The 27992-nt window shown below is 39.3% G+C and overlaps 1 protein-coding gene across 2 annotated transcripts in view; it reads left to right on the forward strand.

Moving 5' to 3' along the window:
* Positions 1-24949, forward strand: part of grm5b (glutamate receptor, metabotropic 5b) — a 93054-nt gene extending 68105 nt beyond the window's left edge. For both annotated transcript variants that reach the window (XM_076892389.1, XM_076892390.1), the window contains exons 8-18: positions 192-313; positions 2119-2243; positions 2336-2504; positions 2804-2930; positions 5734-5851; positions 5950-6136; positions 6311-6469; positions 7154-7279; positions 7985-8167; positions 8740-8906; positions 14766-24949. In XM_076892389.1, the coding sequence (XP_076748504.1) occupies positions 192-313; positions 2119-2243; positions 2336-2504; positions 2804-2930; positions 5734-5851; positions 5950-6136; positions 6311-6469; positions 7154-7279; positions 7985-8167; positions 8740-8906; positions 14766-15855 (2573 nt within the window). In that variant the 3' untranslated portion in view covers positions 15856-24949. The remainder of the gene's footprint in view (positions 1-191; positions 314-2118; positions 2244-2335; positions 2505-2803; positions 2931-5733; positions 5852-5949; positions 6137-6310; positions 6470-7153; positions 7280-7984; positions 8168-8739; positions 8907-14765) is intronic.
* The last annotated feature ends 3043 nt before the right edge of the window (positions 24950-27992 follow it).

The raw sequence follows: 27992 nt of genomic DNA on the forward strand, positions 1-27992 counted from the left end.
ACACGGAGGTGGAAAGTAACTGATGAGGAAGAGGAATGACAGCGGTCTTTGATGTTTGGCGGGGACAGTTTTTTCATAAAACCTAAAGGGGATATTAAGAGTTTCTCTGATATGTTTGCCTTTTTTCTACCTACTGTTCCTCACTAACCCAACTGTCCATTTCCCCCAACTCTACCCCTTCACCTCTGCAGAGCGAGAGTCACTTCGGCAGCAATATGCACAGGACACTAAGATGGGATTTGTCATTAACGCCATCTACTCAATGGCATATGGCCTGCATAACATGCAACGGTCACTCTGCCCAGGTTACAAGGTAGGTGCTGCTCTGGTGGATGAATAAGGAGGGGTACACTAAGACAATACTACAGACAAAATGAGGGTAATGAAGAGATGGAGAGGGAAAATAGCAGGACTTACAGAGCCTAAGTATTGATGCCATGGTACAGTTGCCACGCGGCCCATTTTTGACTTGTTATCACATTATGTAAGTTGGTATCCAAAAGTCTGGGAACACCAGTAAAGATCCTTCTCCAAGGTCTTGCTGAGATTTCTGAAGGGTTTCAGCAGTGCCTGTGGAGCAGTTACTTTACTATTTTCAGACTATTTTTTGAGCTCATTATCTGTGACAGCTGTTTTCCCCAAACATATATTTATTTCCGCTGCAAAAGTAAAACATGTTACAGGAGCTTTCACAAACTCCTGCAGGTTAAACTGGGCTGATCGAGCAGTTTCTATGGTGATTACATATAAGAGACTCTCAGCAAACTCACCAAAACAGACCACCAGCTTAGCAAGACTAATGGAAAAGGACGAAAGGATAAGAATTAGATGTAAAATGGTTACATTTTAGGTCCTGTCCTAGTTTGCATTTGGTATTTAAAGCTCTAAAGATTTGTGCAAATACATCCCATACTCTAACAGGTAAAGAAAATTAATTAATATATTAATTATTTCCTGTTTGCATCTCCACACACAGCACTGTGTTACTGTGATGAAGTTACTTTTTCATCTCTTAGCAAACAAAGCTTGTTGTGCTGATGTTCTGATGATGTCCTGATTGTGCTCTGAACAAGTCAAATGCCATACACCCCCTCTCAGACCTCAGGTCTAGCCATAATCTAATGCACACTTAGTCTTTCTTTGCTTACAATAACAGTTTGACGTCTGACGCTATCACTTAGTTCTGATGCCACGATTCCAACTTTCAGCACACTACTTAGTAAGCAATGTTTTGCTAGAAAATTGAGGCGCAGCTAATAAAAGGTGAAAAATGCAAGTGTATTTGCTTGAGCAAGCCTCTAGCTGTCATGTTTCAAAGAAAGGAAGGAACCGAACAAGGAAAGCTGACCTTTTTGTAAGATTTTATTTTGGGGCTCTTTTTAGGCTTTAGTTTTGACAGGACACTAAGTGGACAGGAGAGAAGGGAGGGAGACACTTGAACCAAGGCTCCTGCAGTAGTATTTCAGAATTTGGCACAGCAGCTCAAATTTGCGAGCTACATCACTACCCAAGAACTTTTTTTTAAAAAGAGGTTTACATGGAAATATAATAGACTTTGGACAACACTTTGCATTTATTCAGGAAAATGTAAATTAAAATGATGCCAAACACTGATAGTATATGTCAAACTTCATATTCACTTAGAAATTCAGAAAACAAAATGCTAAATTTTAAGTATAGAGCAGCACGATTCTGTATTTTTGGCACCAAACGCCGGTGCTGCTTCACCTCTACATACTTTGTGGGGATGACTTAAAATTCATTAATGCAAAAATGTCAACATGGGCTTAATTTTAACTAAACTTTATGAGATGATTGTGAAAATGTTGCACTGTTTGGCTTGCATAGAATAGGCACTGCATAGGAAACCATACTGCCACGCTGTCCTCACTTTTTCTAGAATGTGGCGAGCCGACTCACCTCAACAGCTGATTGGTTAAATTTTATCTTTACATTGTGTTGCTTCCAAAGTACAGTGAACATGTTTTGAGAATAATAATTAATTGAAAGGCCAGTTGTACACAATTTACTTCCATAAAATTATGGAAATTTATGTTGTTAAAGTTGATGGTCATAACTGTTTTTCTGGGTGCGACATGACCATCTATGTGTTTTAAGGGCCTGTGCGATGCCATGCGACCCATTGATGGGGCTAGACTTCTGGACTTTTTGATGAAAACCAACTTCACCGGTGTGTCAGGGGAAGGAATCTTATTTGATGAAAACGGAGACTCACCCGGCAGGTAGGTGCTTTAAACTGTGCAGAGACGTCATAGATCTCTATGGAGTGCAAACAACCTCCCACTGTTGTTCAATGTGCACCTTTTGTTTACAGGTATGAAATAATGAACTTCAAAAAGATGGGGAAGGACTACTATGACTACATAAACGTCGGCAGTTGGGACAACAGAGGCTTAAAAATAGATGATGATGAAATCTGGCCCAGCAAAGAGAGCGTGATCAAGTCAGTCTGCAGTGACCCCTGTGACAAAGGGCAGATTAAGGTAAGATGAGTAATTTTCACACAGTAGACCCGGAATTAGATTAAAATAACTGAATAATAAAATTATTAGTATGATGAGTGTTTGAGGAATTTTCATTATCATCACAAACTGATTTGTATCATGTTACGTTACCAGCCTACACCTCTTTCACCTCAGCCTGTATTCTACTTTTATACCAGACCTCTTTGCTCCTCCTACAGATCATTTATGTGACATGACTGAAAGTAAAGCTTCACATTAATACAGTGGCTTCGTTTGAACTCTGCTTATGGCGTGAGTGCGTATTCTGTCTCCTTCAGGTGATCCGTAAAGGTGAAGTGAGTTGCTGCTGGACGTGCACCCCCTGCAAAGAAAATGAATTTGTGTTTGATGAGTACACCTGCCAAGCCTGTGAGCTGGGCTCCTGGCCTAATAATGACCTCACAGGTCGGTATCATAAAAGATATAAAGAATATTCACATGATGGATTTTTTTTTTCTTAATACAGCCTGTCAGTGTGTATTACATATTAGCATTGCACAGGAAATCCTGCACAAGTTACCCTAGAGAGAGAAAGTGAGAGGCATCCATTTACCATACCCTCCTCTTCCCTCCTCCTAGTTTCTTCTTCTCCACTCCCGTTTCCTCCCAGCCACTCCCTCTCTCTCATATCGTTAATTTGTTACCAACATGGTCACTCGTGTTTTAATTATTCTGCAACGAGAGCGGCTTGCCATGCAAATACACTTCAGTTGCAATGAAAAATTTTTTCCTCTCCATTGCGTTCGAAGAGGTTGCATATTGCCTTGTTGTTCTTTCAGCTTCTCATTATACTGCACGCTAGCTCCTCACCAAGCTCAATGATTAAAACATGAATTGAGACCTGCTGAAAATTCAGAGGGAGCTTCTCTGTCTGAGACAGAAGAATCTTTAAAAACTGAAACAGGGAGTGAATCAGTGCGAAAATGATCAGCAGAAAGCTGACACTGGAGAAAGAAGATAAAGGAACGGAGGCTTAATTGGGGTTATCCGTGTGTTCGTGACTGTGGGCTCAGAGTGTGTGACTACATGCATGTGTCTCGTTTCATCAACAATAAGTGCTGCGTGTCCCCCTGCGGGGCTATATGGAACAGTAATAATGAGGTGTAAACAAACTGCTTGCCCTGTTCCACCAGCAGACATTTTGATCTTTCTCCTTGAGGCCAAAAGAAATCTGAGGGAAAAAAATATATAAGATATAAAGGGGAGGGGGGAAAAGGTAAAGGAGCAGAGGGAAAAGGTAAAGCAAGGTCTCAGCTGACAAGGACAGAAGCAAAGTGGGAGTGAAAACCATTGAAAGGATATGGAATAGTTTTTCAGACAGCAGTGGAACAAAAACAAGAAAAGACTGGAAGAGGAAAAAGACTTAAAAAATAAAGTCATGGTGAAAGTGGGATAGAGATGAATAGAGGCTCCATCATGAGCAGCAGCAAGGGAGAGTGAAAGAAGGAGAAAAAGGGAGGATTAGCTATGGGATTTGAGCCTCTTCGCTGATTGGTAAAGTTCCACAGTCTGAGTCTGAGATTGTTTGAAAAACTTTATTGTGACTGCTCACTTCAAATGGTCACTCTTCCTTTCGTGCACCAGTTTGGTTTACACTCAAGCGTTGCAGCATTTCCTGCAGGTTCCATGAACTAACTAATTATCAAATTGCTGACTATGCAAATGCTTTCTGACTGCTCTGAGAAAGCCCACGAGGAGAAACACTGATCTGGGATTTCCCACCCAGCATCTAGATTAATTGGAGCTAAATTTCCACCCACCTCACGTTGTCATTAGTGGGTGGTCTTGAGCTTGTATGACTGGAAAAGACAGGTACTGTAGTTATTGTTTTTGAGTTTGTTTATTATGTGGAACAGCTGTATAGGTATAGATTTAACAGCATAAACATAACATCACAAATATTCTTAAGATGACAAAGAAACAGATACGGATACATTAAATTATTTTTAATTGTATTTCAGAAAGATTTTAATTTGTTTTCATTCCATTAATATTTCACTTTGGGCTTTTCAGTCATTTCAGTCTGAAAGTCCTGCCTGACTTTGCTTCTCTGTTTGTTTACTGGCCCTTTGGCTCCCATTTATGCTTTTGTTTACGCCCTTAGACCTAACCTCATTACTGATTTATTAAACTTTGTTAACCATGTTAAATACAAAGTTTATGGATTTCTTAAGTTATTTCTTTAATGATCTTTTTCTCTGTTTGCATGCAGAGAAAATGGAAGAAAAAAAGGTTAAAAAATAAAATATACAGGGGGCAGAAAGAGAATTAGAAAGAGACTATTTGCATTTCTTCCCTCTAAAGTATGTCTAGACTGACCAATAATTCAGCAAGCATTAAGACGGCTCGTAATTAGAACTGTCCCTTTAATTAATGACACTTTATCTCCTTGCCTATGAGGAAGACAGAGATGGAGGTAGAGAATTACAGGAGTAGGTGGGAGGTATGAGGATGAGGAGAGATGAGGAAGATATTCGGGGAAATAGAAGCGGGCAGAGTGATGGATGGATTATTACAAAGAAATGGTGAGCAACAGGAGACAGACAAGAAATGGTGAATGACAGGGAAGGAGGAAGAAAGACCAGGAGGATGGATAAGAAGAGGAAAGTGAAGTACAAAGACGTATTTGTAAAGTATTATTAGAAGTAGTATTCCAAATAGCAGTGAAGGAGGTGCAAGGGAAAAAAATAAAACTGTAATTTGTGATAAATAAAGGTCCCATAGTTCAATAGTGGAGAGATTTCATACTGATAGTAATTAAACAGTCATCATCTCATTTGGGCACCTACACCAACAACCCCCTTCCTTCCTCCCTGTTTGCTTCTCATGCTTTTTATACTAAATCAGACCCACACCTGTATACAAAAGTTGCATACTTTGCAGGCAAAGCTCGGCACAACGGATAACTCGCAAGCATTTCTTGCCTGGAGGTCTAACATGTACAACTCTAACCACGACCTGTGCAAGCTGTTGGCCCTTTAGAAAGCAACCGAAGACCAATTTTATTCAGAATGGTTAAAACTGGATATAAGAAAAAGAAAGTGTGAGAATGAGCATAAAGTAAAGGCTGAACAATAGTTTGCTATTGTTACCTAAATCTTATTATCCATATATATTCCTGTGTGTCACATGTCAAATAAACTGATGATCAGTGAATGATCTTTTCTGAAAAAATACATTAACAAACTGATGTCCCCCACGTCCCCAGGCTGTGACCCAATACCAGTGGAATACCTTCGATGGGGAGACCCTGAACCCATTGCTGCTGTGGTATTTGCCTGCCTCGGTCTAATGGCTACATTTTTTGTCACTGCAGTCTTTATTAGGTAACATATCCCTTTTATTTCATTGGATTTTTGAAATTGTTTTCCTTCCTGTTTATTTAAATTCTTGCTTGCGTGTCTTTATGAATGTGGATATTCAGATTCCGGGACACTCCAGTCGTGAAATCTTCCAGTAGGGAACTGTGTTACATAATACTGGCAGGTATCTGTTTGGGATACCTGTGTACCTTTACCCTCATAGCCAAACCCCACGTCATCCATTGCTACCTCCAGCGACTGGGAATAGGCCTGTCACCTGCCATGAGCTACTCTGCACTTGTCACCAAGGTAAGGCCTGAGTGAAATGGTGGGTCCACAAGTTGTGAAAAGTGTGCAGTTAATGTGTTTTTCATTGATATGCCTGCATAATAACAGTGAGTGCTCTGTAGGAACGGAGAACGCAGATTGCAGCATATTCAGTATGTACTATATGTCCTGATGATGTTTGGAATCTGACCCCAGACAAACCGCATTGCTCGGATCCTGGCAGGAAGCAAGAAGAAGATCTGCACAAAGAAACCTCGCTTCATGTCTGCCTGTGCTCAGCTTATCATTGCCTTCCTCCTCATACTGCTACAGCTGGGCATCATTGTGGCTCTCTTCCTCATGGAGCCCCCGGAGGTAGGCTCTGTGTGTTTTAATAGAAAAAATATCATCAGAAGTAGGAGACAAATCAGAAGATTAATAAAATAAAACAAAATAAACAATAACCAGAGGATGTTAAGTTTGAAATATAACAGATTGCAGATTTGCCCTATTAGAAATTAGGAGAGTGTCTTATTGGATTTTTGTATTTTGAGTTCTGTTAAATGTGTTAAACTACTTCACCGGTTTCACATGTTTTTCACATTTGATTGTCAACAGAAATTTCACTGATTATAAATAATTGATTTGATTGGCAGATAAAAGGCAGTAAGAATTCAAACAAGACCAAAGCTTAAAATGTTAGTGTATACCCCTAAATGGATGTAGCCTAGCTGGATATTGAGACATCTACTTGTAAGTCTGTAGTTGTTCAATTTAAAATTTTCTGACAGCACATATAATTTGTAAAGTTGATTACCATCAAATTTGGTTCTTATCTGCTGAAATGCCTGAATTCATTTTCAATAAACCAATAAATATTGTACATCAGAAGTGGGCAGCATAATCATGAAATGTCAGTGAAATTACTTCCATAACTGTAATTTTACATGCCGCCATTGACTTACTACGGTCAATTCTTATTTGTATTAAAGACGTGACAGCAACAGTGTTGTCACACTTTGGATAACACGCATGTCACATTTCCTCTGGTGTCTGCAGGTCATCCACGACTATCCCAGCATCCGCCAGGTCAACCTCATTTGCAACACCACGAACCTCGGCGTGGTTGCCCCGCTGGGATACAACGGCCTGCTTATCCTTAGCTGCACCTTTTATGCCTTCAAGGTACGAGATAGTGTTTGTCACTTTTTCCCATTACCACTTCGATATCAAAAATACCTGTGACAATTTTGCATTATTTCTATAACACAGTATCGAACACGACTGAAACATGTTGTTACAACTGGCAAAGCTGCCAGTTAGAGAACTCTAAACGCTGTTGACATGCAATAAAAGTGTGTTGTTATCCGTAGAGATACTCTGTATGAGTGTCTCTACATATGAGGAGGTTTACACAGACATAATGTGAAAAAAAATGATTAAGCCACTGTGGTTTTGCCTCTCTAAAATCTTTTGCCGGCAGTAAATGAAATTATGTTACCCCAATCAAATTATAAAGTCAATGTTGTGATTATCCATGACCAGCGGCCATCCATTTTCTGCGGAGTATGAGAGCAGAATTGTAAAAAGAGACAGAAGATAAATGCACTGCACTTCAAACAAATAAATTAACCGAGTTTTAAACACAGCAGCTGAGTAAACCAATTTAACTTTGCAGGCCAAATGCCTCACCTAATTCACTCGCACAGATCGGTGTGGCCAGCAATAAAATGACAACTGTAAGGGGTTAAGAGTGTGTATCGCTGTATATACTGTAAAGAATGTCTACATTTGCTTTATTTTTCTTGATCACAGCGAAATGCACAACAGCAATTGTGAAGGGAAATGAAGGAATGTTTACTTATGCTTCTCTTTCTTTTTCCCTCCAAGACCCGCAACGTCCCAGCTAATTTCAATGAGGCTAAGTACATTGCCTTTACAATGTACACCACCTGTATTATCTGGCTGGCATTTGTACCCATCTACTTTGGCTCTAACTACAAAATTATCACCATGTGCTTCAGTGTCAGCCTGAGTGCCACTGTGGCTCTGTGCTGCATGTTTGTACCCAAGGTAAGGTTGCTTTGCTTAAATTGCTTTTTATTTCATTCTGATTGCTTGTCTGTTGTTTTTATGAATATTACCTGAATCCGACTATAGTTGTTATCTAAATCTGTGCATAAACTACATTAAGCTTCAAATGACCATTGCAACAGAGCTCACTGTAGTTCCCCACCAGTTGTGAGAATTTGAGTCAAATATTTGAATAGATAAATGCTAAGATTCAAGAGAACATCTCTTTTGATATTTTAATCACAGATGTTTCAGCACTTGTAATATCAGGATCTAGATTTTCTCGTACAGTGTCACTACAGTAAAAAAAAAAAAAAAAAAGCCTAAACAAGAAATTCAGTCAATCAAAAATACTTAGCAGAAGCTTCTTTTGAGAATTTTCTTTTTATAATATGTTTAGAATATTAAGGTGAGTCATGAGAGGCTTGATTATTATTCTAAAAAAAAAGATTAAAAGACCAATTTGTGTAGCCAACGCAATCAAAGTCTCTCCAGAAATTTGCATAGTGCCGTTAATCTTTGCAGTAAATGACAACAAGTAGTCACTGTTCATATCTAACCGTTTCCATCAGGTGTACATCATTCTGGCTAAACCAGAGCGTAATGTGCGTAGTGCCTTCACCACTAGCACGGTGGTGCGCATGCATGTGGGCGATGGCAAATCATCCTCAGCTGCCAGCCGCTCCTCCAGTCTGGTTAACCTGTGGAAACGGAGAGGCTCCACTGGAGAGACACTCAGGTATTTCTGCGTGTGTGGATTGTGTGTACCCAAGAGGCTTGTTGACCAGGTTAATGCCGGGTTGCTCTTCCGTTATATTCCAAGGCACCATTTCTCCAATAGCGCACTCTGAGACTATTTATGGTGTGTGCATGTACGTGTGTGTCGGTGTGTTTAAGCTCTCTAAGAGATTGATTCTCTGAACTCCATCGAGTCTGCCTGACTGTTCTTCTGACCCTGACATGAACTGCAGACAATTGCCTAATGGAGATGCAGCAAAGGAAGAGATTGGAATGAACTGAAGAAGGGTTAAGGAAAATACTAAAAAGAGAATTATAAATGGAGAAGAAGATGCATAGAGAGAGAAAGAGAGATGAAGAGGGGAAGTGATAAGAAAAGAAGAAAAGAAAAGGGTAAAGGAGTAGTTTGATCAAAGAGACATAATAGCTTTCACACCCTGCTTAAGGCCATCCACAAGTCATCTACAGTGACAAGGAACCGATCAAAAGACACAAAGGGAGTGACGCAAAGCCACTTGCCCGAAATGAAAAGGGGAGAAAAAATAGACAAGGAATATTTTTGTTTGTCAGCAGGTTCCTCCAGCACACCCCGCTTGGCAAGCAAGATTTCAATCACACTCTTATATGAAATGTCACAAGTGTTTCCTTCTTCATTCGCTTTACTTTGCTCTTCCCCTTTTCTCTTATGGTCCTGTCATCCTCTGTGGGCGGTGATAATTGGCAGAGGGCTGTCTGTCTCTTCAGTGCAGGGCTGGAAACTGTTGCCTTTGAGGTGCTGTCATTGTGTAAACTGAACAGACACATACAGACATGAGTCCAGCAAACCCGAGGAAACAGAAAAGACATGTTTGACTGATGTCTGAACTGTGGAAAAATACTGGATTTACCTTCAGGATATTCTCAGAAATTAAGGGAGTAAACAGACCTTAACAGGGTTCATCGACTTGTCCCCATACATGAATCAGTTTTGTTTTCTGGTGGAAACTTTTATAAATGTTCTACCTGGAATCTTTTCAGTGGGTTCTGATAAATAGTGATAAACCTGAAATCTTCAGTGAAAGGTTTAAAGTTTGGAAACCAAACATTAAAAGTAAGAAACAAATGTGATTTGAATTTTGCTCGTCTCATTTTAAAAATTGGCTCCCTTACATCACAGGGAGCCAAATCTGGCAGTGGCAAGCAGCAAGTGTGTTGTGTGGTCAAACTATTCCTGCCTTGTTCATTGCACTGAGAGCAGGTGCATGATGGCTTGTGGTGTTATGTGCCAAATGCTCTTCCTCGGATGCCCACAGATATCACAGTAGTAATATGTGTGGTGAAAGTGACTGTAGTCAAATTCAAGGTGATTATCCAACAAAAAGAAGATGAGTACATTCTAGGATGTGGTCTTTATCTTGTGCCCTTTCTTTGGAGGCTTGGACACAATGGACTATTCCAATATAAACTGCTGTTACCTCTGTGGGTAGTAGTGTGAGACCCAGCTCTCATCAACAAGCTGATTCCTTCATAAAAACAAAAAAGTCAGTTTCAGATAAAAGTTGATGTTTGCTCTCAATCTGTAATTTAGATTTAAATAAAATCTAAATTACCTTAATTCTGTGAAATTTCTTATCTTTCGTAACTTCTGTCCAGCCTTTACAGTTTTTTACAGACACTAGGACACATTTCTCAATACTTAGGTCACGTTTGCAAAACTCCTCACACAGTGAGCACAACAGAAGTCTATGTGGGCTAAACTGAGGACCAGTTATCATTGTTTTGGCACAAAATGCATCCAATGACTACATCTCTCAAATTTCATGAATTATTTTCTCACTCAGACACAACAACTGCCAAAAAGCTTTGTACGTACAGGACACTTTGCATGTGCTTACATACTGTTGTCAAAACTGTTAAACTTATGGCCAAAACAATAACACAATGCAAAACTTAAAAAGACAGCAAAATTCAACAGCAATATTTTATTGAAACATATTTTAAATCTAAAAATGCAGTTTAACCAGCCACAGCTGATTCTCATTGTAGATGAACATCTACACAGGTGTTACTCCTTCAATTTTTCAACTCCTTCAATCCTGGCATGCCAGAAGATTCTTTCCTAGGTGTATTGCCCTAGATGACATAAGATGTGATGTGGATGAGAACCTGTGGCCAAATGGAGGAGACCGAGTAGATTAGCATTACTGTTGTATGTGTATCAGTGGATGGTGTGTATACAAATTCTTGTATTTTGGGATTACTCAGTGCAAAAAAATAAAAATACATAAACAAATATTACAGTTTTTTCTGATTGCTTAAGCACATTTTTTGTAACTATTGGCTAATTTTGCAAAACTCTTCACACAAATAAGAAAACCTGTCACCCAATCATCAAAACATTGTAGTTCTCTTGCAAAAGCAAACACAGCTGGATTAACTCTTCACACCTTCGTAAAAATGGTGTTTCCGTATCAAACAGTACACACAAGCCATCATCTACTAAGCACACAATGCGCCAACTGCACACTGATGGTATGAATACAAAACACATCTGGCTTTTGCTTTCTCTGTGCACAAGGTAGGCTATGTCAGTTTGAGCTCATACTTCTGTCATAGATCCATAAGCATAGAGGGATCCAAACTTCAAGTACATCAAAACAAACACAAGTGTTTATTTCCAAGTATAGGATAATTTGCAATCGCCATAATGACTATATGGATTACTTGGTCTGCAGTGAACATGCTTCCTCTGCCCCCAGCATCTGGTCATCTAGCAATTCTGTAAAGTAACAATTTCAGCATTTTTACATCAATGGTATTGGTGTGTTTCTCATTGGCATATGGCAGTGCTACAAATCTTTGTGCAAAGTGACTGTACTAACCGATTCTCATTTCAAGTCCTTATGATACTTGCTACAGTGTAGCGGCTCGAGTTAGGCTGGACCCGTTGGCCAGCTACCCTCAGGGTCATTCCACGGCTGATTACATGGTCCACTATTGTAGCTCTGATGTCATCAGCAATTCTATTTCTTACTCTTCCTACCCTTCCTCTCCCCCCTCCTCATCTTCCTCTCCCCCCTCCTCGTCTTCCTCTTGCTCCTCCTTGTCCTTGTCGTCCTCTTCATCCTACTTCTTCACCTCCACGTCCTCTTCCTCGGCCTCCTCTACTTCTCACTCTTTCTGCTCCCTCCATTGTACTCCGCACACACAGCTTACCTGTATTATAGTGCTTAGGCTGATTGCAAAGTGAACTAATTATCTAAAAAAGTTTTCACATGTGAAAGTGTGCCAGACAGTTGGCAAATTAGTGTTAATGATAGCCGTACATGTGTATACTTTTGCTAGGAGTGTGTTGGAAATTTGGTAATTGAGTGTTGTGCAGTGAATTGTGCCTACAGTCTTGCAAAGTGTGTGTTACAAAATTGCAAACTGAGTGCAAAGCAGTTTTTGTGCTTTTAGTTTTGCAAACTCAGTGAGTGGTTTTGCTATAAGTCTGAATAGTTTTAGAGATTGTGCTACAGGAATCACAGTTAGGGTTTAAGCATTCAGAAAAAACTGTAACGAATTCTGCATGATGTCTGATTCATTCCAGTAACATATATTGAAATTATAAACAGAGATGTGTCCTTGGTTTACACAAGAAAACACTGTGTAATGCTACATGTTGTTAGTGTTTTTTAGGTCATTGTTTTGTGGGTGACAAAGTGTGTTTGTCGGCTGTCAACCTTTGCTAGTGTTCTGGAAGAATGAGTTTATTTGAGACCTGAATGAAGTGTTTTGGTAGTTGTAGTGCATTTTGAATGTGAAATGAACTGCTTTGCCAAGCTGACGGTCAGTTAGGAGGATTGTGTGAAGTGTTTTGCAAAAGTGACCTAAGTATTGGGAAATGTGTCCTAGCGTCTGTAAAAAACTGTAACAGATCAGAATTCATATGTAACAACTTGATCTGCGCCATAATCACACAAATGACATGCAAAAGTAATTAAAAAAACATTGTAGGGTTTTTGAATTTAGATTTCCTAATATTTCAGTGAGTGCAAAGTAAAGGGTTAATGATAGATGATCACACTTTTAGACAAATGTGTGAGTAAGTGTGTGAACAAACCTGTAAGGGTGTAGGTATTGATCATAATTGATTTGCAAATTCCAGTGGAGCTGCAAACCTTGCTTGCTTCAGTGCAACATCACCACTGATGATGCTCCACTAGTTTCAAAGCAAATATTTGTCCTTTTGGTGGCATGGATGGCTCATACTTCTATATTGTTTTAGTAACTTCTGTTTATGATTCTTAAAGTGGTTTCTCTCTTCTTGTAATGGCTCTGGTAGAACCGTAGCCCCTCAAGAAGCCTTCCAAAACCCCTATTTCTAATAGGATCAAATTTAAGATAAGATAATCAACTCTTTCTTGGCTTTGTCAGGTTTGCTCAATCAACATGCATGGCGTATGGTTTGTGTGTGTGTGTGTGTGTGTGTGTGTGTGTGTGTGTGTGTGTGTGTGTGTGTGTGAGTGTAAGCATCACAGCCTGTGTGTGGGTTTGTGTGTCTCCAGAGTGATTTCAGTTCGTTTCACTCCCAGCCATGGCGGTGTGACTTTTAATCAGGAGTTCAACTTTAGATTAATCACACTAATTAACCTGACAAAGGGATGGAGGTGGTGGTAAGAGGGTGGAAGCGCTGTGACTGATGTGAAGCGGGGAGAAAAGTAAGCTGGAGGAAGAAATAAAAGCAGGATGAAAGAACCTGACAGAACACTGAAGAACAAGCTACTGATTTTATAAGCTTTAAATTACTACGCTTATAAAGTCAAACTGGTTTCTTTGTCCGAGTAAAGGCTCCATTTGGATACGTTTTTATATATAGTATTAACTAACAGTACTAATCAACACAGACATGTGATAAAGAAACAGTCCTGTGAAGTACTAAATGCACTGTATGATTCAATCACTTTCTTTCACAAATTTCTATATGAGTTTTCTCAGATCGTCTTGTGATTTGTTCAGATGCAAGTTTGTAAAGTTGTGCTTCTATGTTGTTTTTAGAGAAGGGGCTTTCTCTTGGCAAACCCTTCCAAACAAGCTATACTTGTTCAGTCTGTTTCTACTTGCGGTGTGATTAACTTTAAAGGCCTCAATTAACATGTTAAATGTTAGAGTCTGAGATGTAGCTCTTGGGTTTTGGCACATATTCACCTCGCCAGGGCATTTATTCCTGGGAAGACTGACAATTGTTTTGAATGTCTGTTAGTTCTTCTTCACTGTGGAGGACTTTAAATTGTTTGAGAATGGTCTCTTTACCATCCCAGATTGAAGGGCACCAACAAATGTACAACTAAGAGCATTGTTGATGATATTTTCCTCCTTGGCAATGTGCTGCCAAGACTTCTGTTTTAAAAGAATTGTTCACAATGGTTAATGATCAGTTAATCAAGTGGATTTGATTAGCAACACCTCGCTGCTACTTATCATCTTAGTTCCTGTGGAAGCAGTAAGGGTGTACTTAGTTTCATACAAGATCTCTACCTTTCTTTTTCACACGACTGTTAACAAGAAAGACTTAAAATATTAATGAGCAGCATAATGAGTCGAACTGTAGGATAAACAAATGATAAACAAAAAATTTATTTAGCAGTACTATCTTGGGTTTGGAATGATATACAGTGTTGTGTGCCATACAGTAATAACAGAACCACAAGCAAATCCTCTGAGTAGAATATTAAAACAATACTTATTATTAATGCCAGAAAAATGTGTCTTCAGTTCAAAGAAGTAAGAGAAATGTTTATAATCCTTTAGACAGCCTTCTGTCAAACTTGGTGCATGCACAAAATAAATGAAATCTTTCCCCATCACTCTCTTGTCTCTTTTTCATCCTTTTCTGTAGCTCCAATGGTAAATCAGTGTCGTGGGCACAGACAGAGCGCAGCAGTTCACGTGGGAACCACCTGTGGCAGCGTCTGTCATTCCACATCAAGAAGAAAGAGAACAATCAGACTGCTGTTATTAAGCCTTTCTCCAAAACCCCTGAGGAACATTACTGCAGTGGGGCTGACCTGCCACCACATGTCCCTCTGCCCTCACTCCCGTCCATGGCCTCTCTCCCCACTCATCCTGACAATGTCACCGACAAGACCCTGTATGAGCTCTCAGAAGCAGAGGAGCGCTACTCGATCACATACCGGCCACAGACGCCTTCACCGATCAGCACAGTCAGCCAGAGAATAGGAGCGAGTTCGGGAGAGGAGCCTCAGATGGGCAGTATTCCAAAGTATCCGAGCAGCATCTGCAGCGCCGGCAGCGGCAGCAGTTGCGGTCCTCCCAGCAGCGGCTCTATTGTTACAGGGAGTGACGGTAGATTGGTTATTGTGGACGATCGCCCAGGGGAGCCCCAGAGTTCACTGATGGATCAGATCAGCTGTGTGGTTAACCGCTTCACTGCCAACATAACGGAGCTCAACAGTATGATGCTCTCGTCCTCCCCATCACACTCACACATGCAGAAACACACACCTCCATCTCCTCATCCCGCCGACCCCTATCTGTTACCCCGTGAACTCCAGATGCCCCCGACCCTCACCACCTACGCTGATGTCCAGCCGCTTCCTCCTGTTGAATCAAGCTTTGGAGGCCGGGGTGGCTGTCCCATTCACTCTATGCCTCATTCACCTTACCCCCTGCCACCCCCTCACTCCCAGGCCTCCCAGGCCTCCCCGTCCCGCTCCCCCATGCGAGGGGGTCGGCTCACCTGCCTCACCGACTCCCCTCTGAGGAGGGCAGAGTTGGAGGAGGAGCTAATCGCTTTGACTCCTCCGTCACCCTTCCGTGACTCTCTGGCTTCCAGCAGTGGCTCACCTGTCTCTGAGACAGGTCTTTGTCTCCCTCCAGTCCCGTCCCACCCTCCCCCCTCACCCCCTTCGCCCAGATACACCAGACTGACACTCAGAAACTACAGCCAGAGTTCATCCTCACTGTGAGGCAGAGATGAATCACAGAAATGAAGAAAAGCACTCAAAAACAACACAGCTTGTAAACAGAAGAGATAATGGGTAGACAAATCCATTTGCCCGACAAATGTAGGACAAGTTTGGTGAAGACACCAAACTGTGTTTGTGTTTACATGTTTGCAGTGAGTTGCGAGTCTAAGAAACTTGCCCATGTTGTATTTTCTTGCCGTTTCTCACGAATGTGGATGGAAAACTGCAAAATTGGCCACTATAACTTTGAAGTGTTTTGGCACCAGTAAGGCCAGGGATCATTTGTGAGGGTCTGAGGCTACTCATCATTGAAGTTAGGGTAGTGGCCTTAAGGTAACTTGGCTATCAACTAATTAGAGACTGTGGATGTGTGTGTGTGTGTGTGTGTGTGTGTCTGTGCGTGTGTGCGGGGTAATGTGAGTGTATTTTTACTGTATCTTAGTTAATCAGATATGATGGCAACATGACAGCAAACAGTATTGATGAATAAAGACTCCTTCAGCCTATAAGAATCGTCAGAGGCTATCAAGGGCACATACATTGGCTCGTAGGCACATTTACACAGGTGCACATTGACAAACACAACTGTGGGCACACTGATACAAATACAATGTAAGGGAAACACTGTAAATATGTATGAGGTTACAGATTTTTCTTTGATTATTAAATCCAACACGCTTCTGACAAAGTGCATTGCATCAACAGTGTTAACATATACAGGCACTATGTTAAGAACCACCTTTTCATTTATTCAGCTTCCCAATCTAAGCTATTTATGTCCCTGGTCCCTTTCTGTCTCACGGCTTTCTTTTATCCTGCGATCATTTCAGTATTTTCTACTCTTCCAATGAGTTTTCTTCAGAAGTTTGAATGTATGTTTTCTACATGACTCCTGAAGCTGTTGGGACCAAACCTTTTGTAGCTTTCTGTGTGTGACTTGAGAAAGAGGACAACAGAGGGACTGAAAAGACCAGGCCTTGTTTTACCATAAACATCTTAGTCATTAAATGAGATTCAGGTGGATCATTGGCAGACGTCTGATCTCAAAGCTGAATGTTGATGTGTGACATTTAACACTGCATTTTGCGAGGCTTAGCTGGATCCCAGTCATGACATTTTCTCTATACAATATGTCAGCAAGACACAGTCGTCCTGTTTCATCACAGACAGTGCTCTGAATGCGTTTAATTGAAATCACGGCAATCTATAATGTCAGTGGGTGCAAATTGATAGATTCAAGCTGGGGAGCGTCCTCCTCAGCCACTATGAGGTCCATCTGTTGCTCAGGTGCTATGATTTTTATTTTATTTTTTAAACAAAGGTGGCAGAACAACCAAAGATGTTCACAAAAATTGAGCATTAGGTAGATTTTTTTAAATGTTAGGTTTACTTAATACACTGCTGCCACATTACTGTTAGTCTCACAAGACCATACTGGTTGACTGTTGATGATGACTGACATCCAGTATAGCCAAATAAAAATGTCAGTGATGCAGATCCAGGAAAACACAGACTTGAAAATTACCCAGACCTCAAGTAGTATTGACTTAAAGGAATACTTCCTTATTGTGGAAAATTGGCTGCGGTTACAAGAGCAGGCAATCGATACCACTCTCATGCTTTATCTGTCAGGTAAATGTAGGAAGTCTCTGTTAGTTGCCTGGCAACCGTGTGGTGATGACAATACTTCAGGAAGTCATGGTTAAATAGAAGCAAGATGCAAATGATCCCCTACGAAATAGCAATGTGTTTTTGAGATTTGACATTTTAATTATTGAATTAAGACCAAGACAATAAGGCTAGTTGTTTCTTTACCGCCTGTAGCTTCATGCCGTCAGTATTCTCACTTCAGTAAGAATTTAAGTCCATTGGTTTAGTCTTTAGAGTCTGGCTTCGTGCCATATATCCTAGACTGAGGAAAATGTGAGTGAACTCAAAGTGTTTGGCAACGGTAGTTCATATATTTGTAGGAGATTAGATTTGGCTTTTTAAGATTTTGGGTATGCCTTTAAATAGAGTGTTCTTATATATGTGCCAACGCCTGTACCTGGAGGAAAAATGTGCCACTGAATATATTTACTAAGATGCTTTTGAGAAACAAGGCCTTGGCTTTGTTTCAGCTCCTTCAACCGAGAAAATCAGTTGTTGCAAAGCAAAGCAAAAAACACAAATACAAAAAAAAATTAAAACCAGGAGGTTTTCATACACAACACGAGCAGTTTTTTAAATACATTTTATCTTCATGTGGCGTGTATACAGTGTGCACATACCATTAAAGCGATTACTAATTGGACCGTTGATAAACACAACACACCAAAAATCAGTGCTGCATTGTTGTCCATCATGATAGTCCACAGTCTGGTTCCTCCTTTTTGAGTTTACTTACGAATTTGTGCTCTACAGTAGCCAGCAAGAACAAACTCAGACAAAATGACTCTGTAAATACTAAGGGCATGCAATGACAGTTCTGTTTTGTTTCAGATGAAAGTACGTTTATTTACATATCAGCAAATGTTAAAAAAGAAAAAGAAAAAAGATCTTTTTGAGCTATCTTATAACATACAGTACCAATATGTGTTACGACTACAGAAACTGTGTTACTACTCTGAATGTGTGAGTGACCATTCCTATTCAGATGTCTTGTATACATACAATATAATAATATTAATATGACTATTGTGCCAAAGGGGTTAGGAAGGGTCTAGCTTACTCAGTTGTGGGTAAATACGTGGTTTCTTAAAAAAAGATTTAAATGTAAAACTATTTATATTGTTTTGGATATTTTCTATATAAATACTCCACATTTTCCAGTGTAAAAGCAATATTATCCATCTGTACACAAGGTGCACATGTTAAATCAAATCAAAACACTGTTTTCTGGTTCTTTTTCATCATTCTTTACTCTGTGGAGGACAATTGAACCAGGAGGAGGGTGGAGAGATTAGTTGAAAATTTTCTTTGCATTTTGTAATCTATATTGAATGAAATTAGGACATTTGTTGATTTCAAATAATCAACAAATGGGGGGTAATTTCCTATTTTTGCAGTGTTACTTACTCAGTTTAGAGTACAGTTTGTTTAAGACATGGCTGCAGATTTAAATCGGTAAGGACATTAACTGTTGGTGCCATCATTTGTTGTACTTTTTTGCTGCTTTTTGTGTGGGGTGAACAGGTTTATTAAGTCATAAACCTGATGTCGTGTCTCCTTAGTGGTATGCATCCAAGTCAAAACAAGAAAATATTTTTTTCTTTGGTTCCCAAATGGAAAAATACACACATGCACACAACAACAATCTCAGATTATTGCTCAGAGGTTTTTGTATATGAGAAAGAATAAATCATCTAAGATCTTATGAATATAATGTCAGACAAAATTCGCCCCTCTTCTTCTGAAACTGCTGCATCACTACTGCTACAACTACTCATTTAATTTTAATAATCTGTGTCCTGACCTGTTGTTAAAAATTAACCTGCCCTATTGTTGAGCTATTATTTGGGAGGAGCCCATTAATATGCCGTATAATGCGGCGATAGAGTAACACGGAGCTTGCTTCAGCACTTCAACTGCGTGTTATCCACCCCCCTTGAAAAAGGCATAAGAGCTACCCCTGCAGAAAAGACAGGATCAGTGCTTGCATCAGTTGCTATCTTATTCTCTTTATTCTCTGTGACATCACCTTAAATCTACAGACGTAGGTTTTAAGAGTATGTTGTAATTATTACACAGTAGGAAAAGTTAGCATCATGGGATTTTTTTTCCAGGTGAAATTGGGGAACTCTAATTCACAACAAATGCAGAGCAAGCAACAGAAAACCAGACCCGATCCTGCCTCCTGAATCCCAAACATGATGGCTCACAATAATCTAGCATGAACTCCGTTAATGATTGTTCTCTTGATAATGGTGATGACCATGTTCAGCAAAATCTTGATTTCCTGTTGATGTCCCCGCAAAATGTGTCGACTAAGTCTGATAAATGCACTTTATAGAATTGGACTGATAATCCCTGCGCTTAAAAATATCTTTTAATCCAGATGCGGTCAGCTGCCGATCAAAATGACACACAGTCATTTTTCATACCTTTTGGATGAAAATATAAAATCAGTCGACCTGTTATCAGGACGATTCCTGTTGCTTCTCAACCCATATATGCTGATTTAGAGCCAGATATAAATATATATAATAATCTCCTGCGATGCTTATTTTCCTCTGTTGATCATAATGTGAGGAAAGCCTCAATTTTAAACGTTTGCTACTCTACTGAATTGCTACTGAACAGAATAAGGTTTTCACTCTGAGGTCCAGGAGTGGTGCATTTAAGCTGACCCTCACCACTGACTCTTGCAGAGGGAGGCATGAGAAAAAGCATTATTTCTCCATTAGGGATGAGTTTGACTGGGAGTGCTGTGTGGCGGAGCAGCCTCTCTCACTGCCTTGCTAGCAATTTTATTTAATTTGGTAACAGGGGGAAAAAAATGAGTAATGTTTACTATGTAAACACCACACAGACTTTTGGTTGTGTACTCTGACAGGGCATGTCCAGAGAGGTTTGCTTTGTCACTATAGCACTTATATTGTATCGTGATGACCACCAGTCTGAGTGCAGTTTAGTGGATGTTATAAATAATTTAACTCTTAAAAGTGTTGGTGAAATCTTTCGAGGCAGAGAGCAACGAAGCCCTCTTCTCTTTTTCTCACAAGCAGTTATATAGTTATAAGTAGTTCTATCTGCTCTTTATTTTAGCTTTCTTATTGGAAGTCAGAGATAGAAATTGATACTGATTATTTCAAGATAATTCTCAGGCCTGCAGTAGTGTTGCAAAAAAGAAACATTCCTCAATATGACTGAATGATCGACCAACTGAGTTGAAAGCTAGATTGCATTTTCAGGATAAAATAACAGCATTTAGACTCTAAACTGTGCTGTACAAAACATTACAAGATGAATATCAGCATCCTGAATGTTGGCTTTTTGGAAGCGTTTCATGAAACTACTTTTGCTGCAATCGGCTTACTGAAAACCGAAGCGCTGAAGGTGGTAAATTAGATGTCTTAAAAATCAGTGACTGTATTTTTGTATGTTTGTCTGAAGCTGCTGGTCTCATGTTGCTTTTGTTTGTTTGTCTTTTTTTGTTTTTTTTTTACTGGAGGATGTGCATTTTGATATTTTGGTATTTAGGTAGTCAGTGTGGTAATGTTGTTCCGAGTATAGAGGAATAATTCATACTAAGAGGTTAGGTTGTAATATTATACTGATAAGAAATGAAAGAGAAGTTTGAGTATTTATTTATGTGGCTTAAAGATTTGTAAGGAAGTGAAATACATTTTTAACCAGGTCAGTGTTGTTTTTAGAGCATTAACGTTTCACATACAGAGCAGGAGGCTGCGGAATTTATGAAATATACTTCTTTACACCCAGAGAATTAAACCAAGCTCTGAACAGCACACCATGTGACGGTGACTTCCTCTGTAATTATTGTGTTTTTTATATTCCTCATTTGTGTCAATCTAAGCTTGGATCACCGCAGTGGACATGAAAACACAAGTAAAATCCTTGTTAATGCCCCTGCTTCAAATTCTGATGAGGTTCTATTTGCAGTAGAGTGTGTGACACTAGAGCGTTCGTGACATAAATAGGATGAATGTTGCCTACAGAAGTGACGTTTACATTTTTACTGCTCACTTGAGATAGTTGAGGCGTTGGTGTCTGATTGCTGACTGATCTGTTGTAGTGACTTTTTACAAGCTTGTAAGCCAGTATAAACATTTTGTGTTTTTCTGGAACACTGAGTCTGATATTCTGAGCAAGAAAAATACATTTCATTTATTGACAAAGGAAGCTCATCTGCATATAGATGAAGGGCCTGTGTTCATCATCATCCAGTCTCTTTACATCCCAGATTTATCAAAATCGTTATTCAGCCAAGCTCATTGGAGCAGTCTACTTTAAGCTTCATTTTGATAAAGAAAGATGATGGGTTATTATAAATCTAATTAAACAGAAGGAGCCGATTTATCTGTACTGAGTATGTAGAACCAAATATATTTTTTCTATATATACTGAGAGGTTTTTAGGTACTCAAGACGAAAACATAGCTACTAAAATTAAGATTTACGATGGATGTAAATGAGTTTTCTTATTTATTAACAATATATGAAGGAAAAGTTCAGCTTCAGTTGCAATGTAACCCCAGGTTCCTCACAGCACTATTCATTCGAGCTTCTCCACTCAGTGCCAACTTTTTCTCATTGTATTTTTTTGAATGGGTGGACAAACACTGAGAAAAATCTGACTGAACCACAGTTAAATCTGTTATTGGAAAAAAACAGCAAGAAAAGTTTTCATAAGCTGTGTACCTGTGCCAATATCTTAATATGATAACAGTGGATCAAACTGATCATTTCCTAATGGAAAATGGCAGTGTTTATCCTCCCATGTGGATTCGATTGTTAGTGGAAAACTTTTAAGTGTGACTTTATTTTTGCTGTTTTGTTTTCATTTAACTCGTGATGTTAAGAACTCTAGAATGTAATTCAATGCTATGTATGTAATGAAAGATGGTTTTATCTTTGGATGGTTGACTATCATTATTATTATTTTCATTCAGTTGTGTAAAGTGTCAAATATAAGAATATGTGGTTCAGGCTGTTTGGAAAATACAGTTTGTTTCTCAGTGGCTTTGTTGTGGGTTAGCGAGAAGTGATGTGAGGAGTTTGTTCGTGTCTGCTTACGGCAGATTTTATTACTCAATTAGTTTTAGCCCAGCCTCAGACGCAACAAACACAAAGGTCTGTGGGACTGGATTCCACACTTGTTTGTTGCTGACACTGGAGCTTTGTTCATAGGCTTTTTAAAGGATCCCAGAAGACCTGGAACAGATTTAGCCAAAGCGGAGTTTTTCTCATCTCCCAATTAATTCATCTTTATGTCTTCTTCCAATCGGGCTCACGATTACTCTCATGAAGGCCTTTTTCTGGGCTGATCTTTCACCACTGGGGAATAGGAAAAAAAGAACAAGGAGAGTGGGAGTGTTAATCAGTTGTTTCTTGTTTTTTTTTTTTTTTTTTTAATAAAACAAAAGATTTTTCGTTAAAGGGTATAGCAAAAAACAAACAAACAATAAGGGAGGTCTTTTTCTTTTTTTTTTTAAGAATAGCCAGGGGGAGAGAGGCTTCAAATTGACATCCAGTGTGGATGAATTTTGTTGTTGTTTTTGAGCAATAAAAAGCACAGTTAACATTGTATGATCGAATCATTAGCCAGTAAGTTCCATTTCAAAAGCGCTTAAATTTGGCACAAATCTGGACACACCTCCTCAGAAATATGTTCACATTATAGGTGATCTGTGTTTTAAGAGCGCATGCATCGTCCTATGCCTCCAATTTTTCACTGCCGTTTTGCTCTGCTTACTTTTTTTTTCTCCTTGGTGCCATAAGTGGGAAAAGCTGATGAACAAAGATGAGTTGACAGGCAGGAAGTGCAGATGCATTAAAGGGATCACCGAACAATCACAAGCATTGAAGCCTGTGCTTCCGGGAAGCAACGTGAGCTCTAGCAGTTAGGTCAACACAAGGCAGCTGTAAACTCGCTGCACATCGACATACCAGAAAAATATCTCTTTACTTTTGTAACTGCGTCGGGTGATGATGGAACGTACAAATTCACGTTTTTGTTGTGCATATCTCCTCTCGGCAGAAACACTGTGCTGCCACAGTACTTTGGCATTAACTGGTCGATTTTTAAAAGTCACCAGTTTGACTCACTGTAGTCAAACGCCCACCAGCTGGGCACCAAGAGACAGCCTGAGTAGCCAGTTCAACATGGAAAAAATGCACAGAGCAGTATTTAACTTGCACATATGGGTCACATATGGTTTGTTTGGTTTTTTTCACTGGGCTATAACACATGTATTTTGGTACCTTTCAGAAAATGTGACCACCATGCAGCAGTGCTGTGGAGTCCAAGAGGAGAAGGGTTGTGTGGTTTGTGTGGGGGGGAAAAAATGACAAAAAAAGTCTTTCTTTTTATGCCATTGATAATCATTGTGTAAGTGTACTACAAAGTACCTTTGAATCAATATTGAAATTGTTATTAAAAAATATGACTGACTTCCTTGTATCTTGACATTTTTTTACATATATTATTTTGGATTTACAGTTTGTACATATAATATGAAAAAAAAATAGTTGTGCATTAAGTGAAATAATTACTTTTAATTAAAGGGGTCACTGCAAGATAAATAGTGAAAAGTCAGCAGGCCTGTTTTTGAATATAAAGTAATATACCAACAAATAGTTTTTTGTGTCTAGAAGGTTTGCACCGGCATGGTGCCTGTATGTTATGAGTGTGCATGTTGTTTCCAGGTGCTTTGGCTTCCTCCCGCAGTCCAAAGACATGCATGCTGGGCTAATTTAAGATTCTAAATTGGCCGTAGGTGTTGACGTGGACACAAATGGATGTTTAATCATATCGTTTATAGACTTACAATACTCACAGCAGTTTCATCGATTTTACAGGATTTGTTGTGAATGTGCAAAGTAATGAAATAAAAAGTAATGAATGAAATAAATGAATGATCTGATCAAATGGATAAAAGGACAGCAATAACCTCAGGTTTAATCTTCTTTAATATGAAAGGTACACTAAAACTGAATCTCAGCATCCAGCAACTATTATGGAGCAAATCTATGACAAATAGAAACATATTAATATTATTATGATTAAAAGCAGAATGATGCAATATCAGTAGGTATTCTGACTTTGTTAAGCACATCAAATATCAGTCGTGACATAGTCAACAAACATTAAATAAAGGTCTTTGTTTTGTTGTTTAGTCACTGATTATTTACTCACGCTTGGCTGCCAACTTAGTTTTTAGGCAGCAGCAGTCCCAAGTCTAATGCAGTCTTACATAAACGTCCCTAATGAGTTCCTCTCGGTGAGGTTGTAGTTTTTAAATCTGGGGAAAATAGAGCACCGGTATTGGATCATTGCATCCCAACTTGTAAAATGACTATCATTCTGTCTGCTCATTGCACTGCAGTCAAAGTATTAGGTAAATAATAAATATCATAACAATAAAACAGAAGAAGTAAGGATCCGTCTTAGCTTAAGTAGAGAAATTATTTGTTATAGTGCACATCTGAGTTGGACAACCAGAGTTTTTACCAGTCTGCATTAATGTGCCTGAACAGTTTGTGAGACTGGCATTCATTTTGAACCCAAACAGTGGAACCTGCTAGACAGCACCTTGACAGCTTCTGTGATATTTGCTTCCCCTTCCATATCCTTCAGTGTCACATAGCAGCCAGGATGGCTAAGTGACACAGTGCAGCTATGAATCAGCCTCCAAAAACATTTTATTCATTTAACCGAAGGCATGCAGGTCAAGGCAATGAAATTACCCTGCCATCTTTCATTCTTTCTCAAAATCTCCTCCAGATCTGCCCAGTTTTGTCCTCTGTATTTCCTTCTGTCACTCTTCTTCACTCTCCTTTTCTTTCCTTCTCTCTTGGCCTCTTAGCGTGGAAATTGTCTGTCTCCAAAATGAAATTTCCAAATTGCTGCAAATGGCTTGCTATTTGTGTAAATGGATGGGATGAAAAAGCAATAATAATAATACAAATACAACGGCCAAAATATAAAAAAATGGGCAAATGAAAATGGCCAAAAAAATAGATTATGGCTTGTTTTACAATGGAGGCAGTTTAGGCTGAGGCATGTGCGTAGTATGACAGCAAACACATTTGTGTGCTCCGCTCAGTCAAAGATGCTTTTAAAAAACTATCATGAACATTTCCTTCTATAAGCTGCTTGAGATGCTCTTATATGTGTTTACAATAATTACAAGTAATAAGTAAATAAAAGAATAAGTAATAAAAAATGAAATTTGAAATTATAGTAGACATACAGATGCAAAAACAGGATGCTGTCATGCCCATGAGAGCCTGTATTATTTTCTATATTACTATATTTTAGCTGCTCTCCTATTCACAGGGAGTCTCCACAGTGGATGGCTGTGGGGGTTCCCGATGGGATTTGTGTCTCCTCCAGGTCTCGACCAGGGGATCTTTCACGAGTTAGGGGAATGTGTAAACCACTACACGACACCATTATTAATAATATAGTGTTAATAAACTTGGAGTAGGGCAGCACGGTGGCACGGTGGTTAGCACTGTTGCCGCACAGCAAGAAGGTCCTGAGTTCAATTCCACCATCAGGCCGGGGTCTTTCTGTGTGGAGTTTGCATGTTCTCCCCGTGTTTGCGTGGGTTCTCTCCGGGTACTCCGGCTTCCTCCCACCGTCCAAAGACATGCAGCTTGTGGGGATAGGTGAATTGGATAATCTAAAATTGCCACTAGGTGTGAATGTGAGTGCGAATGGTTGTCTGTCCCTGTGTGTTGGCCCTGCGACAGACTGGCGACCTGTCCAGGGTGTACCCCGCCTATCGCCCTATGACAGCTGGGATAGGCTCCAGCACCCCCCGTGACCCTGAAAAGGAAAGCGGAAGCGAATGGATGGAAACTTGGAGTACAGTAAGTGCATTAGTTTGGGCATGACATTAAAAGCAAAATAAATAAATAAATTTTAGTAAAGCAGCAAAACCTAAATTGACTGTAATCAGTGTTCTTAGTATATTTGATTTGGAGAGACAAGGATAACATTAGAAACAAGAAACAAAGCTACACTGAAACTGAAGTAAACCTTTGTAATGTGGAAATCTAGTGTAGTGTATTAATCTTTGAGTGCCGCATAATATTTTATTGAAAAAAAAATCATGTTTTAAAAACTCAAAGAAACAAAGAAAGTGTTTATGTCCCCAATGAAAACAAACTAAAGCTTTTCCATAATTCATGCGACCATGACCTTTGACCTATGACCTTGAAGCGTTATATACCAAAACTGTGTATTTTATTATCTTAAGATAAGATAAGATAAGATAAGATAACCTTTATTAGTCCCACACGTGGGAAATTTGTTTTGTCACAGCAGGAAGTGGACAGTGCAAAAGTTATGAGGCAAAAATTAGAATACAATAAGAATAAATACAGTACACAACTGTACAGAATAGAATAAAATAAAATACTATATACAGTAGAATAAAATAAAATAAATATACAATAAGATAAAAATAGAGTACAAATACTATATACAACTGAGTTTTTACCCATATGATTGGAGCAGAATTAGCTGAAAGCTTTGGCTTCTTAAGTTGTAAAAAAAACTTGAGATTTTAAGATCCATTCATGCCGTGTGTGATTTTGTGAAACTTTATTTTGATGTCATATTGAAAAATAAAAACCATGTTGTACAGCTCTTGAAAAAATTTTCAAGGCCAACTTTGATCTTGAGAGTTAACAGTGACAGTCAAACTCAGATACTGTCACAAAAAACTGTCAACACTAGACTGCTGACAAACAGACAGACAGGCAGGAGGAAAAGCGGAACATCTCTAAGAAGCTTCATGGATGTGGTGTAGGAGGACATGCAGATGGGTGGCGTGACTGAGGAGGACGCTAGTGATAGTGTGAGATAGAGGCAGATGATCTGCTGTTGGAACCCCTAAAAGCAATAAGCCAAAAGCAGAAGAAGTAGTGACATTTTGTGGTTTCAGCTTCATGATTTCATGTGGTCCCCACATGAAATCTATATGGGCAGGGTGTCATGATAGCGTGTTCCTGTGTGTGCTTGTACATACAGACATTTGCTAAGCGTATGCATGTGTGGGCATGGACATATGCACTAGGAAGGTGGTAACCTGCTTTTGTGTGTAGGTGTGGTAACTGATTGTCAAGCCACTCCACAGGACTTGCAATCTAAATGCAAAGAACTTAACATTAACACCACCAGGCCTAAAAAGCTAATCCCACTCAGTGATGGGAGAGGCTCCACCCACACCTCCAAGTTAATGAAATGCTTTTCTTGCATCCTTTTTGTGACTCGGTATCAACGCACAAAAGCAGCTCTAAGCTTCTGCTAGACGCTATTAGACACAATATAAATAGTAAAACCCTCTTAGCTGATCAAATTATCATCAAGCTCCCATCAAGTGGAACTAAAACAGCGGTAACACAAGCAACATTAGTAGCCTAATAGCGTTCAAACAACATGTTAATATATAAATTAGGGAAACT

The sequence above is a fragment of the Maylandia zebra genome, linkage group LG14 (genome assembly GCF_041146795.1).
Source record: "Maylandia zebra isolate NMK-2024a linkage group LG14, Mzebra_GT3a, whole genome shotgun sequence".
Classification (NCBI taxonomy): Eukaryota; Metazoa; Chordata; class Actinopteri; order Cichliformes; family Cichlidae; genus Maylandia; species Maylandia zebra.